The sequence below is a fragment of the Pteronotus mesoamericanus genome, unplaced genomic scaffold (genome assembly GCF_021234165.1).
Source record: "Pteronotus mesoamericanus isolate MK-2021 breed Mesoamerican mustached bat unplaced genomic scaffold, CSHL_Meso_final scaffold_167, whole genome shotgun sequence".
NCBI classification, from domain to species: Eukaryota; Metazoa; Chordata; class Mammalia; order Chiroptera; family Mormoopidae; genus Pteronotus; species Pteronotus mesoamericanus.
The window spans coordinates 12,803,902-12,828,759 of NW_026555308.1; the positions used below are offsets into that span (position 1 = coordinate 12,803,902).

Genomic DNA, 24,858 nt, shown 5'->3' on the forward strand with positions numbered 1-24,858 from the left:
GATGGAGGTGGGAGCGATTGTGGAGGAATAGTAGGTGCCAGGCTCTTGCTGGTGGTGGAAGGCAGAGTGTGAATGGACAGGAGAGGGAGAAGGGAGGCCTGGGGAGGGCTCTAGGATGGGGGACAACCTATCAGAAAGGCAGGGGGTGTGGCCTCACCTTGATGTTTACGGACCCCTCCACCTTTGACAGCTCCCCGAGGAGGGCAGAGAGCAGGGAGGACTTCCCTGCCCCGACAGGACCAACGACAGCCAGCAGACAGCCCGGCGGCACAGTGAGGTTTATCCTGGAGGGGAGACGCATCCCTGGGTAGGGTCCAGCCTGAGTCCGTGCAGAATGGGTGAACCCCAGACACAGCTAGCCCTTCCACTCGTGGTTCATCCAGCAGGTTGCTGAGAGGACATTCAGTGGCAGTCCTTCTTTCTCCCAGTTCTTGTCTGGCTATGCAAACAGCCATCATGTCCCATGCATGTGCATGGAAACACAGGCATGCACACCTGCACACATGAATACACATGTGTGCACACACAACACCACAATGCACAGGCACAGGCACACACATGCACACACATTGCACGTGCATGTGTGCACATGTAAACAAACATGCTGTCACACATGCACACACATGCACACACACATGCACATGTGTTGCCCAGAGTTTATTGTGGCAGGAGGATTTAACCAGCATTGTCTCTTGCCTCAGTCAGTGCAATAGGCTCCTCACTGCTCCTTCTTGTGTCCTCGCTCCCTGTCCCAGTTCATTCTCCACCCAGAGGCCAGAGGGACCTGACTTAAAGCCTAAGTCAGATCATGACACTCCCTCGCTGACCCTACAGCAGTTCCCATGTCACTCAGGGCTCTGACAACCTTAAAAGACGCCCAGCTTCCTACTGCTCTGCATCAGCCACACTGACCTCCTGTTTCTCAAATATAGCTGGGAGGGACTGTGTTCCCAGGTGTCATTCGGCAATGCCTAAAGATATTTTGGGTTATCACAACTGGTAGGGGTTGCTGCTGGAACTGAGAGGGTGAATTGGGGGTTCTGCTAAACATCCTACAACACACAGGACAGCGTCACAATACAGAATTATCCAACCCCAAATGTCAATAATGATAATGAGGCGAAGAAGCCTGGGTCTAGGCATACTCCTGCCCCAGGACCTTTGTTCATGCTGTTTCCACTGCCTAGGAAGCTCTGCTCTCAGGTGTGTGCAAGACTCAGTCTTCCCCACCTTATGAGCTCAGTTGAAATAACCAGCCTTCTCTTGACTACACATGACCCTGTCAACATCGCACTCTGTCGCTGACCCCGATTTTGCCTTTGTGCACCCCTCCATCACACCGTCAGCCCCAGTGTCCAAAACAGGGCCTGCCACATAGCAAGTGCTCAATACATACTATGAAGTGAGTGAATGACAGTTGACAGATGCTGGCCAGGGTATTTTAGCTCCCTTCATAGGGAGTTTTGGGATTGGCTGGGGGCTCTTCTGCTACAGAGCTGAAAGCCAGAGGTGACAACGATGTAGGGACTGACACAGAAGGGAAAGAAATGGGCAAGGCCGACGGGGCTGCGCCTCTTCTCGGTCAGGCCTCTCTTGTTTTACCTGGACCAGGCTGGGGAGGGGAGGCTGTCTCCTCCCTGACAGGGAGGCCCAGATGCCCTGCCCCCTGCTCCGTAGGGGCTCTTCTTCTCCCCAGACTCCCCCTGCTGGGCTGGTCCTGGGAGTTTCCCTGGTAAAATGCCATCCCAGGCTCACCCGCCCTCCAGCCCCGGCCTGCAAACCTCCACCACCTCCCACCTAGCAAGCAGCGGGAGCCTCTTGCACTTTTCTCCCTATCGACAGGAAGGGAGTACCAGGGAAGCCCTTCTGTACCTGCGCAGGCAGGGCGCACTCTCCTGGGACCACGCAAAAGTACCTTCCCGCACACTGATGCAATCCTCCCTGGCAGCTGCAGGCAGAAAAGACCAGTTACACCAGGCAGGCCCTCCTGGCTGGTCTCCTTGCCCCAGAGGCCCCAGGCACTGTCCTCCCTCGCTGCCCCAAGGCAGCTGGAAATCCCTCCCCCTGAACAAACCTGTTCTGGTATTCACTGGCCTGAGAGTGACCCCGTGGGATGGTTAAATAACTCACAGGTCCCCAAACCACAGCTCCGGGGCCAGATCCTGCCTGCCATCTATTTTTATAAAATTATATGGGAACATAGCCATGCCCATTCATTTATCATTTGGTTTTTTTTTTAACGGATTCGTTCACATTGCAACACCAGGGGTAAGCAGTTGTGACAGAGCCCGAATGGCCTGCAAAGCCAAAAACGTGTACCATCTAGTCCTTTACAGAAAAGTTACTGGGCTTCTGATATAATTGATCATCCAATCAGAGACTTTGGAAAGTAAAGGGAGTTATTAATTTTACTGGGACAACAGGCGTGACAATGGTCTCCTTAGGAACCAGTGGTTTTGGACCCTGAATGCACTTTGGAATAACCTGGAAAGATTTTTCTTTTTTTGAAGTGCAAATCTCTCCCTGGATCAGCCCAAACCCCCAAATCAGAATCTCCATGGGGTGGGGCCTGAGCGTCTTCTGCCTGATGAGCAGCTGACACCCTTCGACACCTACTGGACCGGACGGTCTCTAGGGAAGGGTTGTAGATAAAAGGCATGGTACCCAGTTTACTATTAATTTCAGATAGACAAGTACTTTTTTGGTATAAGTATATCCCATGTGTAGCATGGGATATACTTATACTCAAAAGAACTGTTCTCTGTGAATCTTGAAATTCAAATTTAACAGGGAGTCCTGTGTGTACATTTGTGAATCTGTCTCCCCGACTCATGGGGGCTGGTCCCTTCTTGACAGTCTGGGGTGTGGGGACTATCCTCCGTTTCCCCATCTATAATATGGGTGGTGAGGTCATCACTATCTAGAGAGCACTTTAAATGAATATGTGGTAAGTGCTCGGTCCCTGTTAGGTGTTGGTGCTTGTACCAACGTCATTGTCCTACACGTTTGGGCGAAGAGCAGGAATGGGGAGAGAGAGGCTCTGGCCCCAGGCAAGGTGACCAGGTGTGTCAAACACGTGGCTCAGATAAGACCCCGGGTCAATGGAGCCCTCCAGTGGGGACAGAGACACAGTAATCATGGACCCACAGCTATTTATGGAGCAGCTCCTGAGAACTGGGGGCTTGTTGCTCTTGATGGCTCTCAGGATATCCTGCCAGAGGTGGGCACGACAGCAGGGAATTGGAGATCTGGGCCACACAGCCAGGACTGGCAGACCCAGCATTCGACCAGTTCTGACCACCCATATCACACAGATTCAGCTGAACAAAGCTGTGTCCAACTGAAAATAAGCCAGAGCTTTGAGTGAGCCTCAGACACACGAACGTGGGGTTATTTAAAGGGCTCTTTGCCGACTTTCATGGTTCTTTTTCTCTAATAATATTTACAGTCATAACTAGAGTGTGCTGAATGCTAACTTTGTGCAGGGCCCTGCTCTCCGTACGGTATGAAGTGCTAGAAAGATCATTGTGCCCGTTTTGCAGATGGGGACACTGAGGCTCAGAGATTAAATTTTGGTCGGGGCAGTCCGGCGCCACAAGCCACACCTTTAACTACCATGTGGGCGTTTTCTAGGTCAGCAGGTTGATGACGCCTCAGTTATAATGGGGGGAGGGTCTCAACCCTGTGAGAAGTAACCCTCTCCCTGCAGCAGTACAGTCAGCGCCCCTAGACCTGGGGGTGTGGGGTTAGAAATGGACGGGGCAGAGCAGGAAAGCCCTGTTAACGTGCGCTGCATCCCATCACAAAGGGGTGCCCATGATCTCTCTCCGACTGTCTTTTCCAGCTTGATGAACACGTTACCACACTGGTCTGCCTGACCTCGCATGTGAGGGCAAGGACTGAGCTGTTAGCGTGGTCACTGCTGTCTGTACACAGTGCACAGTGGCAGCCTCTGAATGACTGGCAGAAGGCATCCTCGTGGTCCTAGTTTCCAAGTTACGTGGCTGACGGCGTGGACGGCACGGGCCATGCTGTGGCCAGCAGCCGTCCAGCTGGGACCCAGCCTCCTGCCAGCCCCCTCCTCCCTCCCGCACCCCTCCTGCTGCGCTCGGCACTCACAGCGCCTGGAGGGACTTGAGTCCACAGCCTCAGGGTCAACTTCTTCCAGGCAGAGGAAGGCGGCCAGACGGTCAAAGGACACCCGGGCCTGGGGGAACCAAAGCCCCAGGTCACCCATGCAGGAAGAGCAGAAAAAGAACTCAGGCTTCGGGGGTCAGGTGCCTCAAGATGGTAGGGAAAGCTTCCTGCCTATCAAGCTTTGCTCGCTTGCAAGGCAATTGTACCAAGCTTTTTAGTTGACAAAAAATGAGGCATATGAAGGTGGTGACAATGATGGTGGTGGTGCCCCCCCATGTCCTTGCTCCTAATTGGCATAAATGGTACAGTGGAGCTGTCATTCTGCAGACCCCACCCGGGGAGAGGGTGGTGGTGGCCTTTCCAATAGCATTATCAGGCCATCGTCAGGAATGATTCTAAACTTTGTCCACTTGGGGGCGCCCTCTGCTCCCAACCCCAAACGCATCTTCGGTGATGAAAAAGGCAGCCATTTAAATAGGGATGGCTCAGCCCAGCACGTGCTATCCCGTTTTCATCGTGCCCAAGGAGGCACAACATGAGTAGAGTCAGCAAAGGAAGAGAAACATGATAAAATTACTTTGTATAAAAAGGGGAACAGAATGAACACTTGCGTGTGGAATTGGTGGCTTGGTGAGTCTGTGTGATTTGCAGATGTCTGCTGACAACTTCTGTGGTAGCCTCTGCCCCTTCCCTCCCCATTTGCTGGTCTGTTTCATCCTTTCTCGCCCTCTCTCTCCTCCTCCTCCTGGACTGAAGGTAGGTGGGGACTGGAAGGGCTCCCCCAAGCGGCCTCCCTGCCCCCTGCCTCACCTGGACAACGGAGTGGATGGAAAAGGGCAGGAAAGCCTGGGCTTTGTTGAGGATGTTGAGAACCGTGAGGGTCACGAAGGCTTTCTCGGCGTCCATGGCATTCTCCTCGGTCACCAGGGTATGGACAGTAAACACAACCAACGCCACCTGGGTGAGACAGGGGTGAATGAGCTGCCCTGAGCGTGATCAGGGAAGTCCGAGCCAGCTGGGTGATCTCCAAAGGTCCATGTGACCCCTCTGCCCAGATCTGTCCTCAAATTCCAGTGCTGCGGAAGAGAGAGCACGCCTGGCCCCGTCGTCAGTAGGCACCGGAACCAAGTTTGGGGGCACCACGCGTCTCCACCTCTAACTGTGGCTCTAGATGTGGCTGGGACTTGTGAGTCGAGAATCCCTTGCAAGTAGAAAATGTCAGCAGCACTTAAGGACTCTAGGTATTGGTGGCATTTGTGGATCTAGATGTCACTCAGTGTGATGGTCACACAGTGGGATGGTCACGTGTGGGCGTCACTTGTAACAGTGACTCAGGGATCCTTGCTGGGGAGCCCTCAGATCTAAGCGATGGTACTTGCAGCTCTGAGTGGTGATTGTGTTGGTGACCTCTGGGGCCATAGCAGATGGCCTCCGGAAACAGTGGCTCTGGCCTGCTTGGCACTCAGCCTTGAATGTTTTGTGAAGGGTTTAAATTTTATTCTGGACATAGCGGTGAGTCATAGTAGGTTTGTTTGCAATGGCGTGACGGCAGTCAAAGCCATGATTTAGAAAGATAATCTAGCAGGAATTTGTGAAATCAAGTGGAAAAGCACAGGACAGGACCATGCGCAGTGAGGGGGCCACAGCAGGATGAACTCGGGGTTCCACCGCCACAGCTCCCTGCACCTGTCGCCGATGCCCGTGGCCGTGAAAGCAACAGTTTCAGAAGCCTGACCTTTCAGGAGAATGACAGATCTCACTAGACACTGCTGCTTTCAGAGAAGTGATCTGACCGATTCGCTAATCAGTGGGGAGCAGGGACCCCTGAGTGAGAGCAGGGTCCAGGACGGGCACGTTTTGGTGGACAGGGCGGTCTGCAAAGAGAAGCTCCAGGATCCAGGGGCTCTGCCTACCTCACCCGCCCCCCACCGCCCCCAGCACTCCCTCCCCAAGTCCACACTCTGCAGGGAGACAAGGGTGACGTCACCAGAAACGTGGACACTTGGAAGGACACCAGAGACACCGAGAAGAGGAGTCCGGATGTCCTCAAGGCGCCCAGCTCCTGGCCCCGGATGCACAGGACTCTCTCCAGAAAGGCCCCCTCCCAGCCGTGGCACTTGACCGTCTTCATGTTTCGGAAGATGCAGCTGGTAAGCCGCGCCCGAGAGTCCTTCTGCCTCATTTGGTCTTCCTGGGACCAGAGGGAAGAGAGGGGAGAGGATGGGGACAAGTCTAGAGCTCTCCTTCCCTGCAACCGGCACACCACCCCATCAGCAACTCCCACTGAGTCAGACCAGGCCCCAAGCTGTCTGCTTCTCGGCATCTGTGTCCCCACAGTTCTGGTCCAGCCACCATCATCCCCTTCTGGCCCACGTCACCTCCCTTTGTCCCCCTGTTCCTGCTTCCTCACAGAGGATGATGCCCCATAGCAAAGGGAGACCCCCAATGCACCGGAAACAGAGTCAGGACCCTAGCCCAGCTGAGCGTGGTGCCATCAGGAAGGCTTCCTGGAGGTGGGGGTGGCACATGAGCCACGTCAGAAATGATGTGGAGGTGCTGAGCACACCCAGAATGGGGAGAAGGGGTGGGCGGGGGAAGATGAGGGGACAGCAAGGCTCGGAGGGCACCCAGCGTGGTCAGAGGAGGACGTGTGCGGGACTGAGACGGAGCGGTGGCCTGGATCACGTGGGGACGTGGAGGTCGGGCAGAGGAGTTGGGGCCACTGGGCTGCACCCTTGAGGGGCATCGTCAGAGGGGCAGCTGTGCAGACAGTGTCTTAGAGACCCGATAGGAGGCCGGTAAAACAGTCTTTACCACTCCTGCCTCCCCCTTCCCTCCCTCCCTCCCTCCCTCTCCCCTCCCTCCTTCCCTCCCTCCCAAGTATTTATTGAACACTCTCTATGACAAGCACTATTCTAAAAGCTTGTTGATGAGACTGCATCAACAAGCTTTCCCTACTCCTGGGAAGCGTTCATTCTAACAACAGAGACGATAAATGGAAGAACTGGGTGTGTCCCATGGCGGGCTAGAAGGTGACAAGCTCTATGGAACAAAACAGTGCAGGCCCAGGAGGAGGTGGAGGGGAGGGCGTGTTGCGCTGTAACCAGAGAGGGGAGGAGAGGCTGCCCAGACTTCAGGGAGGGGAGGGAGGGAGACCTGACGCCTGAGAGGGGGGGACGGTGTTCCCGGCAGAGGAACAGCCAGCGCAAAAGGCCCTGTGGCGGGTGCTGGGCAGGTTTGAGGATCCCAGGAAGGGCAGTCAGGGACATGAAGTGAGCACAGAATAGGTGATGAGGCCACACCACAGTGGGCAGGTGGCCACGGCAGAGTCTCGGCTTTGACTCTGAGGGAAATGGGACAGAGGCACCGTTCTGTTTCCTCAGGGGCCCTCCGGCTGTTGTGTGAAGAGGCCTGGGTAGGGGCGAGGACAGAAGTGGGGACTCAGCCAGGGGTCCCTGTAGTGATCTAGGCAAGAGACAGTGGGGTTTGGAGAGTCTGGGGAAAGGAGGAGAAACATTCTGGAAGCCAAGCGAAGGTGAGACCAATCAAATTAGCTGACCCATGAGATGTGAGAAAATTAGAGAGGTCAACACTGACCCCTAGTTCTTCTGTGGCCTGAATGCTGGAGGGACAGAGCTGCCATCTACCGAGATGGGGGGCTGTGGCACCACAGGCCTGAGCGACTGAAACGGCTCCCACGGCGGCCGGCCAAGCCAGGCCTGCACCACCTCTTCTCTCCCACCTCCCTGCAGCCTCTCCCCACCCCCCTCCCGTTTCCCCGGGTGTCCCTTCTGGCAGATGCCTAACCTGATGGTGGTTCCTCTTCTTGGTGATGAAGAAATTCAGAGGGAGGAGACTTAGAAAGACAGCGATGGCCGTCAGGGCAGAGGGTCCTAGAAGCTGGAGACAAAGAGGAGGGTATCATGAGATACCTGGAGGCTCCGAGGGAGTTGGTCAGGGCCAGGGGTTGGGGCTGGGGGTTCAGACTCGGTTCTGAAGGCAGGTAGGTGTCAGGGAGTCTGGTGAGGGCAGCTACTGGGTCACGGAAGCCAAGATTCAAGAGGCGGAGACCTAGAAGGGGACACCTTCTACTCTAGTGAGGGGAAATGACACCCTTCACACAACACGGGGTGTATATTCAGCACAGGTCATGCATCTGGACAGGCGGAACAAGGCAGGTGTACCTGGTCAGAATGGTGAGATCAGATGTCTGGATTCAGGATCTGGGTTCAAATCCTGACTCTGACAATTGCTTGTGTAGCCTTGGGCAAGTGACTTCCCCAAGGAAACAAAGCTGCAGTTTCCTCAGCTGTTCAATGGAAAGAGCTATTCCCACAGCCCAAGGTAAGTGCTCCTGTCAAACAACCCATTATCATCCAGCCTTCCTTTCACACCTGACAAGGGTGCCAGGTGTAGCAAATGAACACACAGGACATCTGCCCCATTAATAGGATTTCAGATAAACCCTGAATACATTTTTAGTATAAGAATGTCCCATGGAACACTTGGGACATACTTATACTAAGAAATTATTAATGTATCTACAATTTATATTTAACTGGACACCCTATATGTTGTCTGGCAGACCCCCAGCTTTGTGACTTTGGGACAGTTGTGTTCCCTCTCACCTCTGGTTTCTCTATATAGAAAATGTGGCTCTGGCTGGTGTGGCTCAGTGGATTGAGTGCTGGCCGGAGAGCCAAAATGTCACGTCTCTGGCTTGATTTCCAGTCAGGGCACGTGCCTGGGTTATGGGCCAGATCCCCGGCTGGGGGCGCTCGAGAGGCAACTAATCAATGTATCTCTTGCATATAGATGTTTCTCTTCCTTTTCTTCTTTCCTTCCCTTCCCCCTCTCTAAAAGTAAATAAATAAAACCTTTAAAAAAATGTGGAGGTGGGGGGGTAGAATAAATGATTTGTAAGTGGCTGTGACTTTTTGAGATTCCTTCTGAGGTCATTTGGGCCTGTCCTCTAGAAGCCTCACCCACTCCCCAGTTTGTGGGCTTTGGTTTCTTCTATTAGCCAAAAGCAGTTTTCAAATTTTCCTTGACTACCCAGAGCACCAATTTGTTTCTTTTATGCAGCAATAGTGCCACCCAGTGGTGAAATAGAGAAGTGCCTGGAAGGCAAACACCAGCTGTACGCAAAGAAATGTCGGTAGAAGGTTAAACTCTCTCTGGCAAAACAGCATCGTTTGGCAAAAATGCTACAAATGCTACAAATGCTAACTGTAGCAATCTCAATGCCCACCTCTCCTTAACTAAGGTCTCAGGGTGACCCTCTGATGACAGGGGCCTTCCATTTGCCAAGGGGCCAGGCGAGTGACGGGTGTGTGGTCTGCTGATTCACTTGGGTCATGGGTCGGCCCACGCAATTGCCCTGCATTTTCCCAAGTGTCCTATCCGCCTCCTCCCTCTCTTCCTATCATAACGGTTAACATCTATGTACTACATGTCAGCGATTGTTTGAAGAGCCCTATGTGTACTTGCTGAGCACTGACTGTGTGCTAGGCCCTGGAATACAAGGTACTGAGTCAGAAAGTCTCTGTTCCCCGGCGCTACAGGAGTGGAAGCAGCAGTACAGGACAGTAATGACAACACTATGCAGTAGGTGGCATTTGGGAGTATTCCACACTCACTACTCACTCACAATCAATATGCCACTGGTGTATCCACCCAGGAGCCTGCGCGCTGTGACACACAGGCCAGGTCCTTCCACCTGCTTTTGTACAGCCTGGAAACTGTACAAAAATTTTTAATTGTTTTTACATTTTTAAATGGTTGAAGAAAATAGAAAAAGAAGAATATTTAGGAGCATGTGAAAATGATGTAAGATTCAAATTTCAGTGTTCATAAATAGTTCCACTGGAACACCACCTTGTCTCTCCTTAGTATTGTCTGTGGCCCCATTTGCATTAGATGGGCAGAGTTGAATAGTTTTGAGGAGACCACATTGCCCCCAATGCCTAACATATTTACAATTTACAATTTGGTCCTTTACAGAAAAGTGAGTGAACCTTGCACCTGCCCCTGCAGCAGAGCTGGAGTAAGATCTTAAATGCACTGCCCACCTTCATGCCTGACTAACAATATGAGCAAATAGCTGCGGAATAGAGCTGTGGGCCAGACACTGTTCTTAGTGCTTCACAGGTATTAGCCCTTTGCATATCTCAACATCAACGGCAGGGGCACTGTTGTTAGTTACGGCTCTCACCTCAGCTGAGGAAATGGGGCACAGAGAAGTTAAGCTACTTGGGCACGGCTTTATAACTAGCAAGTAGTAAAAGCAGCATTTGAACCCAGGTGGTCCCATTCCAAAGTCTGTGATTTTAATTAAAAAACAAAACAGAACAAAAAGTCCTATACCATAAACTAGGAGAATGGAAGTCAGAAAAAAACGATATTTTTTTTCCCACATGGCCACTTTATGCTTTTTGAAAACTGGGTAGCCAGTTCTTTTCCCTAAAATGTATTGTCTTTTTTGTTGAAGGTGCTGGTTCCCCAGTGTTACTGATAACTTCAAATAGGTTTAATCTACCTCCTCGGTGTCCTGATAGCATCCCCAAGAGGTGTTATTGTCATCATTATCATCCACATTTTACAGATGAAGGAGCTGAGTCCCAGAGAGAATGAGCATCCTGCCCAAGGCCAAGTGAAGGCCACCCTTGTCTAAGACTCTGCCCCTTATATCAACCCACGGTGTGCAGATAGAGACAAGAATAAGGGGAGAGGAGGACGAGAAGGAGGAGGAGAGGGAGACGGGGTTAGGACTCAGCTCAAATCCCAGTGCCCTCTGCCCAGCACACCTGCCAGAGATAAACAAAGCAGACGATGATCCAAATGAGCGGGAGCCACAGCCCGTTGAGGTTGAGGACGCTCTCGGTGAGCCGCGGCACATCCACAGACACCAGGTTGACCACGTCCCCAACTGCGCTGGTCTTTTTGGAGCCGCTGGACAGAGCCAGGACCTGGGCAGAACGGGAAGAATGAGATCTGAATCTGAGGGAAGATTCAGAGGCCATGGTGGGGCGGGGAAGCAGGAAGCCCCAAGGTGCAGGGAGAGCGAAAGCTCAGCCACCCGGCAGGCCTGAGCCTAAGCCACGCTGGCCTAGCCGACTGCGGCAGGCTTCTTTACCGCCTGAGCCTCAGTTCACTCAACTCCCAAGGGGGGCTAACAAAAATCCCCTAAGCCACCCTCCTGGGACTTTCATGAAAATCCGGGGAGATGACAAAAATGAAAATATTCTGAAATCCCTAAAGCATGGGAGCAATAATAGCCAATCACATAATACATAAAAACCTGGGATGGGTGACGATAGTGGTGGCCATTCGCTGAGTGCTGTGTCACAGGCACTGTGTTCAATAAACAGTGTCATCATTCTCTGTGATGAGCACATTGCACAACCGCAGGTACGGCCATATGTCACTCAATTTAAAACGCTGTGAATAAAACCTTCTCTATTCTTGTATCATTAAAGAAAACAACAATGCCAATTAAATGAAGACAGAAGGCATCCTGATTTCAGAAGTGTTAAAAAAGTGAGACTAGAATCAATCGACTGCAGAGTTACTAACTCCATCTTACAGCTAAGGAAATTGAGACACTGAGAAATTGAGTACCTTACTCAAACTTGGAGGCCTTCTCTTGGGTTGGCCAAATAGTTCATTTAGTTATTTCTGTAAGATGGCTCTAGTAGTGCTTAGTTGTCTTTAACCTCATTCAAAACAATTTTGTTAGATTGTATTTGTGACAGCTCTCATATCAGCATGCATTAAAAAAAAAAACTTGTCAAAATTGGTGAAGTTTTGTGCAGCCATTTTAATATTGAAGAGGGAAGATGAAATGCAACATTTTTGGCATATTATGCTTTATTATTTCAAGAAAGGTAAAAATACAACTGAAAAGCAAAAAAAGATTTGCGCCGTGTACGGAGACAGTGCTGTGACTGATCAAATGTGTCAAAAGCGATCTGCAAAGTTTCTTGGTACTATTGACATTTTGGCCAAATAATTCTGTGCTGTGGGGCTGTCTTATGCATTGGAAGATGTTTAGCAGCACCCCTGGCCTCTACCCACTAGACGCCAATAGCAAGAGACGGCTGCCGTACTCAAAATACCCAAATCAATAACATTATTGGTGAAAATGAAAAATGTGTCTTCTATTTTACAGAAAAAACTAAATGGACTTTTTTAGCCAACCCAATAAATGCCTAGGCCAGGACTGGAATTGAGGATGACTAAGGCATGACCCAGGCTCAACAGGGTGATAGCGGGGCCCAGCAGGAATTTAATGTGCCTCTCAAATACCCACCTGGTTCTCTGGCAGCCCCAAATCTGCCCTAACCCTGGATCCACAGTGGGCCCCTACCAGCCTGTTGAATGCTAAGTTTTACTTGCAATCCTGTCTCTACTGAGTGTGTAAGAGGGAAAAAGTGAGGGGGTGAAGGAATAAGCCCAGAATAAATGAGTGTAGAAATTCTCCAAGAAATCTTTGAATCTCTGTGCCTCACCTGAGCTGAGTACTGAGAATACAGTTGTGAACACAGAGGCAGGGGGCTTGCTCTCCGGAGGGTGGAGTTTGAGCTGGGGAACAAAATTAAATGAAGACTTACATAGCTCATTCTTTAATGACAGTTACGATGAGCGCCATGAAGAAGTGTTTTAAAATACAGGGTTTATTATTCAGATAAGGCAAGGCCCACAGATCAGGAGATGGCTATCACTGACAAGATAGTTTTTATACTCAGAGATCTCAAGAGGAGAGGGTACTCCACGCTATGAGGGGCCACTCAGGCCTGCACAGCAGGGCTGAGCAGAGGGAGGGGCGGGAGAACTGGGAGCAAGAACCTGTACTGTGGTTTTCACAGGAAGGTGGGGCAGGTTTAGAGTTGGCTTCTTTCAACAACTCCAGCAGGCTCTGGCGGTGGGAGGTGTCTCTAGTTGTCTGGCCCTGGAGTGATTAGGGAAGGGGGTGGGGGATAGCTGACCAGAATGCGAGAATCCCCCGCCCATGGGTGGGGTTGGGGGATGGGCTCTGGAATGCGTGGTGTGCCTAGGACAGGTAGGCTCTCAGGTGAGTCATTTACTATCTCTGGGAATGGGCTAGCCACAGAGGGACTGTCCCTCCAGGATCAGTAAAGCCCCAGGTGTCAAAACAGGAGATGTGGAAAATAAGAAGAGAGTTAACAGAGAAACAGCCCAGAGAGGAGCGTGAGGAGTTTGACCTCCTCCGCGGATGAAGGAGGCTTCTCTAAGGGTGGGGAGTGGGACGGGCAGTGCCCCCAGGGCATCTTCCGATCCGCGGCATCCCAACCTGTGAACTCACAGGACAGGCCAGGCCACACGGACAGAGCTCCAGTGTGCTCAAGGGACATGGGTCTGAAGCACAGCAGGCAGGGCAGCATCGGGAGCCATTCTCGTGGCCACTGAGGAGCTGTTCCCTTTGCCTCTCTCCTTCACCAGGTGACAGCTCAGGTGTGAGAGGTGACTCACAGGGAACAGAATCGCCCTGACTTAGATGCTCCAGACCCAGTGGCGCCCATGCCTCTTACGGCAGCAGTCTCATGGGTTTCCCTTCCCCAAGGGGATGGGAGTCTGACGCCCAAAGCTCCGGCTTTCCACTACGCGCTCTCAGCTCGCTAACAGGACTTCCAGTCCAGATGCAATTTTCCATTGGGCCAGGGCTCATTTTTTACCATAAGCAGTGTTGCTTGGTAACAAGGCTGATAGTCCACTTTTATCTGGTTTCCCAAGGTAAGTCTTTATCCTCATGGGGATGAGTGGGGGCTGATGACGGCGAAGCGTTGTGAAAAGGGTGTCCAGGTAGTGGTAACAGCAAGTGCACAGGTCCTGAGGTATGAGGGTGCTTGATGTGTTTGTGGCTGGAGCCGGTGAGCAAGAGAGAGGAGGTGTGTGATGTGATGAGGTTGGAGAGGCTCTGGGGCCAGGTCACGCAGGGCCTTACGGGAATAACCAAGAAGGTGAGACTGTAGGGTAAGCCACTATTAGTGGATCAATGAGTGTGTTTTGAGGTACAGATCACATGAAGAGTTCAGTGATGTGATCCTCCCTGGCTAGAGCACTTGTATGTAAAGCGGGACAGGGTGGAGAGAAGGGAAAAGCCCACACCTCCCCCTGGGGCTCACCTTTCTGTACACCAGGCCAGTGATGGCCGTTCGCAGCCTCATCTGCAGCACCTTCAACCTGTACATGTGCTGCTGCTCGAACAGCGTTTGTAGGCAGGCAGCGAGGAACATCAGCACCGCGATCAGATAGCCCTTCCAGGCCGGGGCCGTGGAATCGCCAATAAATTCCAGAAAAAGGCTTGTGGAAGAGGAAGGGAAAAGGTACAGCTTGTGAGAGAAGGTGCCCGTGGGTGTGGCCTTTGCCCAAGTCTGGCCAGGTCTGGAGGACCAGACAGTGTAGCAGATTTATTTCCCCCCAAAATGGCTGTAATTATTTTCCCCACCGCCCATATGCTCATTTTCAAAGTGAACTACAGCAGCTCCAGTCCAGAGCTAATGTTTTTATCCCTACCTGTTATGGGCTGAGTTGTACCCCACAAAATTCTTATGCTGGAAAGTCCAAACACACAGTACCTCACAATGCAACTACATTTGGAGATGAGGTTTTAAAGAGGCAAATAAGTTAAAATGAGGCTGTTTGGGTGGGTCTTAATCTAATATGATTGGTGTTCTTATAAGGGGAAATTTGGACAGGCAAGGAGACATGTGGGCATGTGGGGTGCGCACACACAAACCGAATTGCTGACCTACATTATCGTAAGTAAATTAGTGGTTTAAAGCCCCTCTTTTTTGTGGTGTTTTGTTACACAGCAAAAGCTAACTGATACAGTCAGGTTAGAGGTCACTCATTTTCTCTTCCCCAGGGTCAGATACTTTCTCATTTATTTTTGTCCTTCTCAGTGTCCTTTCACCTACCCTCCAGTTCCCTGAGCACCAGAGGTTTAGGCAGAGGAAGGCGAGTGGAAGCCCCCGGCTCTGCACAGGCACCATAAAGGGACCACCACCCTTGGCAAGGCACCCAAGGCTTGAACCCACCTGAGGAGCTTGGGGACAGTGAACCTGAAGATGCTGCTGATGACAAGGCTGAGAGTCCCCAGGAGGAAGGTGGAGCGGGAGACCTGCCAGATGGCCCTCAGGAGCGGGCCCCTCCTGCTCCCTTTCTGCTGTAGGAAGGCCTCAGTCTCAGGGGCTTTCCCGCCGTGATGCAGGCTTCCTTTCCGTTTAAACACCGTCACCTCGGTGTGCCTTAGGGGAGAGGAGACATTGGCCCTGGGTCTTTGCAATAGACTGAACGTGCATTTCCCCAAATTTATAAGTTGAAATCCTAACCCCCAATGAGATGGTATTTGGGAGTGGGGCCTTTTAAGAGGTGATTAAGTCAGAAGGGTGGACCACTCCTAAATAGGATTCGTGACCTTATAAAAGCTGCCTTGCCTCTTCTGCCATGTAAGGACCCACAGGGAGGACAGCGTCTATGAACCAGGAAGCGGGCCCTCACCGGCAACAAATCTGCTGGTGCCTTGATCTTGGACTTTCCAGCCTCCAGAACTGTGGGAGACAGATTTGTTGCTTATGAACCACTCTGTCTATGCGACTTTGTTACAGCTTCAAATGGACTAAGACAATTGTTTTACTATTCTCAGAGGTGGCAGCTGAGCCGTCAGCAGCAGGACCCAGCATTTCAGGCAGGGTTCATTCTCAAAAAGGAGGGGGGGCGGTGATTGAGCACGGATCCAGCCTCACCTCCTCACCTCTTCTCCCTCATCCTCCAGATCACCCACTTATGAGACAACTAGGCAGGGTAGGGGTGGGGTGGGCAGGAGGGCAGCCCCAAGCCCTCGTGACTGGTGAGGCGTATGTACAGGCTTTGAGCACCCACTATGTACCAGGCACTTCTTAGTCCTCCTATGAACCTGGCGAGCCACGTGTTACCCCATTTTATAGATGAGAAAACTAAGGTGCAAAGGGTAAACTTGTCCAAGGGCACACAGCTGAGAAGTAAAAGAACTGGGATTGATCCCAACTCTGCCGTTAGGCACTTTTTGATCCTGTGTGCAGCCCTCTCTCCTTCCACCACTGGCCAGCCCTCAGGCTGTTTGGAGCTGGTTTGGAATGGGCTCGGAATCCTGCTGATGCCAACCGGCCTGGCACTCTTGGTCTGGAAGAACCACATGCAGAGGCTCGGGCAGCCTTGAGGCAGTAAGAGCCCTGGTCCTTGGCCATAACCAGAGGGCACAGGGAGAGCTAAGATGGGGGAGGGTGAGAAGCGGGGAGCCAGAGGACCCCTCCCGAGACAGGCAGTCCTCTGTCACAGGGAGAGGCTGGTGGTGATGCAGCTGCTGACAGCCCAGTTGTTGTGTGGTCTTGGGCAGTCTGCTCCCCTCTCTGTGCCTCTCTGTCATTGTGTGTGAAAGGATGGAGCTGGTCTCACTCTCTGCGTCCCTTCCAATTCTGACAACCTGTGGGGTTATCATTAGTGTCAATATCCATTTATAGAGCTAGGGCCGGGACGAGGTGCTGGAATCAGTCCTTTACATGCACGATTGCCTATCTGGCAGGTATCACAGGCTCCCCGCTTTACTTAAGACAAGACTGAGGCTCAGAGAGGTGGTGACACCTGCCCGAGGTCACGCAGCAAGGACAGAGCAGGGATTTGAGCCCAGCTCTCCGCTCATGGTTCACACAGTGCCTCTTTGTGGCCCTCGCCCCACAGCACAAAGAAAAAAAAGAAAAAGAAAAGAACCTTGGTGAGTGTGGGTGGTGAGACTGTCACTGACAAGGTCGAAGGTCTTACCCCTCACCCCTGGCCTGGCTTGTTGTTTGGTTTGGCATCTCAGAGGACTGTGGCTTGGCCTTTGTCACTGAGCTGCACATGGCCGGCCACTCCCAAACATTTTGGTATTTGGGTCTCAAATACCAAAAGAATGTCACCTCCTTGCAGAGGCTACCCCTGACCCCCCTTCCCCTTCAGATCCCATCCTGTCATTATTTGCCTTCGCAGACATGCTCACTTGCTCCAACTCTCTCCTTTGCTTATTTGTCTTGTTAGAACTCCAGGTGGGGAGACTTCTTGCTTATATTTTCCCCAGCACGTAGTTCAGCTCCTGAATATAGTAAGTGCTCAGTTAATCCTTGCCAAATGATGGGGGAGAGACACTAGGTATGATGCGTGCAAATGGCCTAACAGGGGTATCTGGTGCATAGTGTGTAAAGATTTGTCGGAAGAATGAAGGGAGGGAGGAAGGAGGCAACTTAGTCTGGTGAACCAAAGCTGGCCTTGGAGCTATAAGACTGAGGTTCAAATGCCAGCTCTGTCCCCTCCCCTCGGAGCCTCAGTGTTTCCATCTGTAAAATGGGGTAGGCGAAGAGATGACTGTGAAGGTCTTTTTTCAGCTGGGTGTATTGCTTGGTTCTGTTCTAGCCGCTTGCCCCAGAATCCTGAGTCACCGTGGTCAGCCTGCAGGCTCTGTAGCCAACTTTCTCCTTTTCAGTGGGTTTCACTTTTCTTCAAGAAACGTCTCTAGACTGGTGTCTAATCTTTTGTCTCTGGACCACAGGCCATTTGTAAAGAACTGCATATGGACACAAGGTGAGGCAGGGGTGTGAGCGGCTGAGTTGGGGGGACACAAAGCGGGTGGTGGAGGCTGTGGCAAGCTGACAAGCACCTGCCCCGTCCAGTGGGGCAGCCGCCAGCCAGGTCCGCTCTCCTGTTGCCCTGCGGGGCTGTGACCCAGCATTGCCAGTCTACATATATTAAGAGAAATCAGAACTTCAGATTTTTAAATGATATCTCCAACATGTTAAATGTTGGCAACTTATGAAAAACAAAAACAAAACAAAAATCACAAAGAACAAGAACGACATTACACCATGTGGGCCGAGCATACTTTGGGGACCTGACGTCTCAGGATGACATCGTCTCCGTTCCTCTCAAAGTTCCAAAGTAATGATATTTCAGAAACAAAACCAAAGTTCCCTCTGCGCATAATCAGTCGTCTCAGAAAATGACTGAGCCGGACCTTTGTATAACCAGCCTTCCTCCTTTCTTTTTATTCACTGTTCACGGATTCTCAGCCTGCTCTGGAGAATGTTTCTATCCATTAGCTCCAATGTTCTCATGCTCCCAGGGGAAGCCAGAGCTGGAAGCGGGTGTGTGAGACCTCCAGGGCATTTTTGAATAAATTCTGCCACTCAGGAGTCATTTAAAAGTAGAAGGGAAGTTCAATAAGACATGTCTGGGGTGAGAGAGAACTACTGTTCTGGTTTGCTCATATTGCACACCCTTTTTGGAGCAACACGCAGCCTTGTCTGGGGTGTAGATCCTCCTCTGCCCTTCACTCTCTGTGTGACTCTGAAGGAACCAATCATGGGGCCTGGCCTCTGGCCATGGGAGTGGCTCTGAGAGGCACATGACCTGAGCCAGCCAGTTAGAGACTTTCCTTGGGATTTTCTATATGAAGGATAGGAGAGATGGCTCTATGGAGAGATGGAGGGAAAAAATTTGGACACCATGTGAGTCTCTGGATTCAGCCAGACTCAACTATGTGAGCCAAAAGTCTCTCACTCTCTGTCTCTTTCTCACTTCTTCTAATTTGTGGTACTTTGCCATCTACAGTCACCACCACACAATTCGAGAGTATGCAGGGGAACCTTGTAACTTTTCCCACAGAACTAAGTTACTTTCGTCTGTCCCCTGAGACACCAAGGTCCAGTGAGTTCCAGCGACCTGTCCAAAATCATCAACCACTCGATAGCAAGCCTGCTTTTGGCCCCAGGTTTAATTAATGTTGTCAGCCCATTTCTCTAAAACAAATGTTCTCACATTGGTTCTTCAGGCTCCGAGGCCCCCACAGAAGTTTCCAGAGATGCCACAGAGGGCAAGAGTGAGGCAGAGTGCACAGGACTAGAAAGAGCTTGGAATCCTCTGGGTAACTGATATTGCTTGAGCTTTTTGCTATTTTCAAGGAATTCGCTAAGTTCTTTTCTAAAATCATTTTTTTATCATCTCCCACAAGTTATGAGTTCGGGGGCTAATGACATGCCCATTGAAGATATAAGAAACCAAGACCCAGGAGACTAATCACTCAGGTGACAATAAAGAGTTGCCTGCATTTCTGATCCCCCACCCGGCTCTCCAATCCCCAACTTAAAATCTCTCTTCTGTTTCCTGCCTGCCATCCCACCGTTCGGGTTTCTCCTGAGGACCTCGTGAAGCTGTCACTTTGTCCACCTCCTTTGGAAACCTGCAGAGCAGAGCACCCTGGGAGGAAACGTGCCTTGAGCCTAACCAGCTAATGCTTATTGAGATCAGCTGGCAGGAAGCGGGTGGTGGAGGTTGTGTTTGGGGCCGAATGATGAGCTTTGCTGACAGAGCACGAAGCGGAGCTCTCTCTCCACCAGCACACACTCACCTCTGGGCTGTGCTGCGGTTCCTTGTCCATGCCTTTTCCAGCTGGGAAACAAGTTCTTCTGAGGAGTTCTCTCTTCCAAGTGACCAGAGGTCTTTTGATCCCAGTGGCCTCTTGTAGCCATTCCAGACCAGCCTGTAAAAGATGGTCACCAGGGCAAGCTCCTTCTGCCTTCTGCCTTGTCAAGAAAGTCCTGGCCTGATAACTGTGTGACCCTGGGTAAGTCATTTTGCCTCTCTGCACTTCTGCTGGCCCCTTGGTAAAATGAAAGCAATTAGCTGCACTTAATATTTGCTGGGCACTTTTCAGTTTACAAAGATCATCTCATTCAATTCTCACAGGAGCCTATATGATAGATTATTATTGACCCATTTTACAGATGAGGAAGCATAGGCTCAGATACAGTGGTTTAACTAAGGGATAGCCTGGGTAGCAGGGCAAATAAGCCTCCCTAGTAATCAGAAGTCCAGAACTAAAAACTATCACTGTGTTAGTTTAGTTGGTAAGCCATACCAACTAAACTGGCTGGTGTGGCTCAGTGGGTTGGCCGTTGTCCCACAGAATGAAGGGTTGCTGGTTCGGTTCCTGGTCAGGGCATGTGTGGGAGGGGGATGGTCAACGTTTCTCTCTCACACTGACGTTCTCTCTCTCTCTCTTTCTCCCTCCCTCTCTCCCTCCCTCCCTCCCTTCCCCTTTCTCTAAAAAAGAATCAGTAAGCAAGCATGTCCTTGGGTGAGTTAAAAAAAATTTAAAAAAAAATCACTGTGGAGAAAAGCTGAACTCTTCTTTCAGTTTCAAATGGTCCCACTCTCCTCATTCATTGCTCCAGCCACCTGGCCTCAGGGCCTTTGCACATGCCTGTTACTCTGTTCAAAACTCTTTCCCTGAACTTCTCACCTGGTCACTTCTTACTTATCCTTCACCTTGGCTTACACAGGATTTCTTTAGAAGCCCACCTGATGACGCCCCCATCTAGGTAGATTCCCCCATTATAAGATCCCATAATTTCTTGAGCTTTTTTCTTTATAACGCTTGCTGCAATAATGATTATTTATTTTTTCAGCCTGCTTATTAGTGTGTTTCTCCTCGACTGGATGGTAAGCGCTATGGGGACAAAGGCACTTCTTGCCTTTGTCCTTGCCTCCTGGCACAGGGCACACGATTTGTCACATGAGGCTATTTATCAACTCAGTGATTTGGGCATGTCACTTCCCATCAATGGACCTCAATTTTCTCATCTTAAAATGACAGTGTTTCCCAATGTATGGAACTGGTATATGAGACGACTGTAGGTGGCACGTTGTCAGAGGAGGTCATTGAGAAGATGTGACCATTGGTTGACACAAGAGCTAGACCTGGGCAGTGGGAGGCTCCTCCTCCTTCCTCTGTCCTTGGAATGTGCATCCTGCCCACTCCTCCTGCACTAGGAGCTGTTTCAAGGGGACTCAAGAGAGGGAGATGTTGTTGAGACCATCTAGGTGGTACTGGTGACGGAACCCCGTTAAGGCCTTGGTATAAACTGTTAAGATTCTGACCAGTGGGTGTAGAGATTCCTTATCCAGCAGTGCACAGAGGAGCCTCGCAGGTAAGTTCTCTTGCTTGTTAAAGCCACCACCTACCATTCGGGAGCCTGTCTCTTCCATCTCTCTTTGCCCTCTGGGTATATGGCCAGGTTGCGAACCAATACGCATACACAAGAAATTAATTACTATAGACTTCTGTAGAAGGAGTGTTATTTTCTTTTCAGGTTATTCTAATCTTTCTAAGGAGAAGGCTGTGTTAGCTGTTGCTCTTAAGCTCATCTCTGAGACTTTTCAAGGTCCCTTTCTTAACACAGAACAAACCTCACATAAGCAATATTTTTGATTAAGAAATTAGTCATATTGCTTGCTTTCACTGAAGTTATGTTTGGAGTTCTATATGGAAAATGATGCTACAGATTTTTTCCAACATGGCAGTGGTAGAAAGTTTCCTTTTTAAAAAAGGCAATTAAAGTAGAAAACCTGGTTGATTTAAAGAAAAACATTAAGTAAATAGTGTATGAATGATACCCTAATAAGGCAAAAAGCTTGAAGAAAACTACATTTAGGAAACAAAGGGCTAGGTCTGTTTTCTTCTAGCGCTTCTATGCTCTTTCCACCAATTCCATATCCCCAGAGCATCCTATTTGGCATGTATTTAGTAGCTATTTTATATCATATTCATTATGGGCCAGACCGTGTCCTAAGTGCTTCACAAACCTTATCTCATCTAATTCTCACAACCCTATGAAGTACATACCATTGTTATCCTTATTTTACAGGTGTGGAGACTGAGGCACAGAAAGGCTAGGTATCTTTCCCAAGGTCACACAGCTAGGCAGTGGTGGGACTAAGATTCAAACCTACGTGCTATGAAATCTGACCATAGCGTTGTCAGAAGGGGGCCCGGGAGGTGGGGATATCCTCTGTGCCCAGTGTGCTGACCCTGGAGAAACATCTGTCTTCTCCACCAGCCTGGGAGCTTCCAGGGGATAATGGTTTGGTCTTCACCTTCTCACTCTTGGTGCTTAGCACATAGTAAATGCTTATTAAGTGTTGATGGAATGAATGAAGTCAAATAAGAAACGATTTTTATTGAGCATCTCCTATGTACAAGCACTAAGTACTTCACATTCAATGAAGGTAGATTTGTTCCCATTTTACAGAGGGGAAAACTAAGATTCCAAATATTTGTGTTACGGCTGGCTAAGAGACAGAGCCAGGATTCAAACCCAGATCTCACTCCAGTGAGTGAGTAGGAGTGGGATGTGTGTGACGGGCACGTTGAAATCTGAGGGATGCACTGAGGCTGGAACGGAGAAAGCCAGCGGACCTTGGTAAGCTCGGGAGGAAGCCCAGGGAGGGACCATTGTGGTGACAAATCAAGGCAGCAAATGCACATGGGTGGAGGCACCACCCCAGCCCCTTCCTGCTACCTTACTTACCTAGAAACCCACCAGAACATGGCCTTGGAGGGGAAGGAGGCCCCAGCCTCTGGACATGGATTCTGTAAAGACAAAAGATGGGGCAGAGGGAGAACTCAGTCTCACATTCCATGGCCAGTATGTGGCGAGGGGAACCAAGGGCAGGAAGATGGGGTGAAGTAACCATCAGCTTAGCACTAAGAGTGCACCCCAGTGTGCCCTGCCTACTTGTCGGAGGTAGACACGAATGGCCTCAGTGCTTCCTGGCAGGCAAGGCAAAAAGGGACTGGGCCACAGGACTGACAGCAGCCGCAAGGCAAGAACTAACAGTTTCCCAGGAGGACAGCTGTTATTAATACTGAGACCAGGCAGTTCTCAAAGCAAGACCCATGAATGATATAGGCAACATCCTGAGCCCTATCCCTCAGTGAATGTGGTGAGGAAGTGGAGAGGGATCTGTCCTGAGATTTTGCCACCTGCTCCAGAAGAATTGCACAGACATATGCTCTTTACCAATATGGCATGAGAGGGCCCATTTTACCACATCTTTGCCATCAAAGCTTGTTATCAATTTTTATTTTTCCCTGCCATTATCATAGGAAAAAAGTCTTATCATAGTGTTAACCTGATTGCTTAAGCAGCTGAGCATCGTTTTAGATGACTTCAGATGATCTGTCTCTTCCTTAGAGAATTCTTTCTTGATTTCACAGACTAGTTCAACATTAGCTGTCGTAACCTCTCATGGACCATGAAGTTCTCCTTCAGAGCATTTGCCGCAGTTGTTATTGTCCATGCATTTGTGTAATTATGTGATTCATATTTGGTTCTCCGACTTGGTTGTTAGCTGCACGATGAGGCACAACATCTGCTTCCTCAGTACAGATCCTCAGGACCTGACTGGGCACAGAGTGGGGGTTGGCAAACTACAGCCCTGGGGGCCAAATCCGACCCCTTGCTTGTCTCTGCAAGTAAAGTTTTATTGGAACACATTCACGCTCTTTTGTAGACACATTGTCTGTGGCTCCTTTTGTGCTACAGCAGCAGAGTTGAGTAGTTGCCACAGAGACCCTATGGCCCACAGAGCCTAACATAGTTTCTCTCTTGCTCTGGACAGAAAAAGTTGGCCAACCCCTGGCATAGGTGTGCAATACACATTTTACTGAATGAGGGAATGGAGAAAAAAGCAAAGGCCTATGCTACAGTTCAGCTCTCTGCAGTCACAGAGGGGGACTGAGAGCGGGAGTAGAACAGGGACAAGGGAGGCACTGAGTTGGAGACACGGAGACTTACTGACAGCTGAGGGTCTTTAGGGAAGAAGGGAGGTCGATCAGCCAAGCAGGACAGCACAAACTGTATCGCCACCAGACACAAGCACAGGTAGGTTGACAGGTGGCGGAAGGGGTCACTCTGGAAGCCCTGCAGGGGAGAAGGCAGGAGTCCCCCTGAGTCTAGGCAGGCAGAGCGACAAGTCAGCTGAGGAAACCCACCCTTTATGAATGAATTTGGATGGCCTGCGGAATTTTCCCACGAGTTACAAAGGTTCCTCTGTAAGAATCTGTCCTTAAGGGTGTTTCTCCGTCTTCTTTTAAAAGTGAGCAGGATGGAGAAACCATTTGGCTCAACAGGTCTTCGGAGAGCACCTTCTAGGCAAGTGGTTTTCAACGGGGGGCAATTTTGCCCCCAGGGGACGTTTGACAGTATCCGTAGACATTTGGGGCTACTCCAACGGGGGGGTAGTGCTACTGGCATCTAGCGGGTGGAGGCCAGGGATGCTGCTCAACAGCCTCCAAGGCACAGGGCAGCTTCCCCACCCAAAAGGGAATGATGCCAAGAGTGCCGAGGTTGAGAAACCGCGGTCTAGGTTACATATTTTTCTCTTTGCAGATAAAATGATCCACCAGGCCCTCTAACATGGAAATGCTGCTTTCCAGATTGGGATGCAGAAATATGGGTGGTGTACAAAATGAGTGTGGAAATACAGATGCATGGGAGCGGGGGTGAGGGAGAGAATAGGCGAGAATGCAGGGAAATCGACATGCATGAGGGAGAGAGTGTGCAGTGTGCGTTAGGGGAGGCCATCGAGAGGCTGTGACAGCTGGTTGGTCAGCGAGCTGGACCTGGGCAGCCAGAGGCTCCTCACCTCCCTCCTGTCCCAGTGAGGCAGCCTTGAGAGAACACGGTATCATGAGACCATCGGGACAGTTCACGTGACTGAACCCTGTTAAGGCTGGTGTATAAACTGCTTAAGATTCGGGCGGGCAGGTGCGGAGATCTCGTCTTGCAGCTCCCAAGACCAGCCTTCGCTTGTTGAAGCGCCACCTACCAGCCTGGAGTGGCTGCCTTT

The 24,858-nt window shown here is 50.6% G+C and overlaps 1 protein-coding gene across 1 annotated transcript in view; it reads right to left on the minus strand.

Annotated features, from left to right (window-relative positions):
- ABCC6 (ATP binding cassette subfamily C member 6) overlaps nucleotides 1–24,858 on the minus strand; it is a 47,468-nt gene that overhangs the window by 18,623 nt on the left and 3,987 nt on the right. Inside the window, exons 5-16 of the mRNA XM_054589628.1 lie at nucleotides 23,805–23,930; nucleotides 22,536–22,597; nucleotides 19,574–19,705; nucleotides 15,198–15,407; nucleotides 14,283–14,460; nucleotides 10,944–11,105; nucleotides 7,945–8,037; nucleotides 6,125–6,328; nucleotides 4,948–5,094; nucleotides 4,120–4,207; nucleotides 1,873–1,948; nucleotides 158–284 (exon numbers count right to left, since the gene is read on the minus strand). Coding sequence (XP_054445603.1) covers nucleotides 158–284; nucleotides 1,873–1,948; nucleotides 4,120–4,207; nucleotides 4,948–5,094; nucleotides 6,125–6,328; nucleotides 7,945–8,037; nucleotides 10,944–11,105; nucleotides 14,283–14,460; nucleotides 15,198–15,407; nucleotides 19,574–19,705; nucleotides 22,536–22,597; nucleotides 23,805–23,930 — 1,605 coding nt within the window. The remainder of the gene's footprint in view (nucleotides 1–157; nucleotides 285–1,872; nucleotides 1,949–4,119; nucleotides 4,208–4,947; nucleotides 5,095–6,124; nucleotides 6,329–7,944; nucleotides 8,038–10,943; nucleotides 11,106–14,282; nucleotides 14,461–15,197; nucleotides 15,408–19,573; nucleotides 19,706–22,535; nucleotides 22,598–23,804; nucleotides 23,931–24,858) is intronic.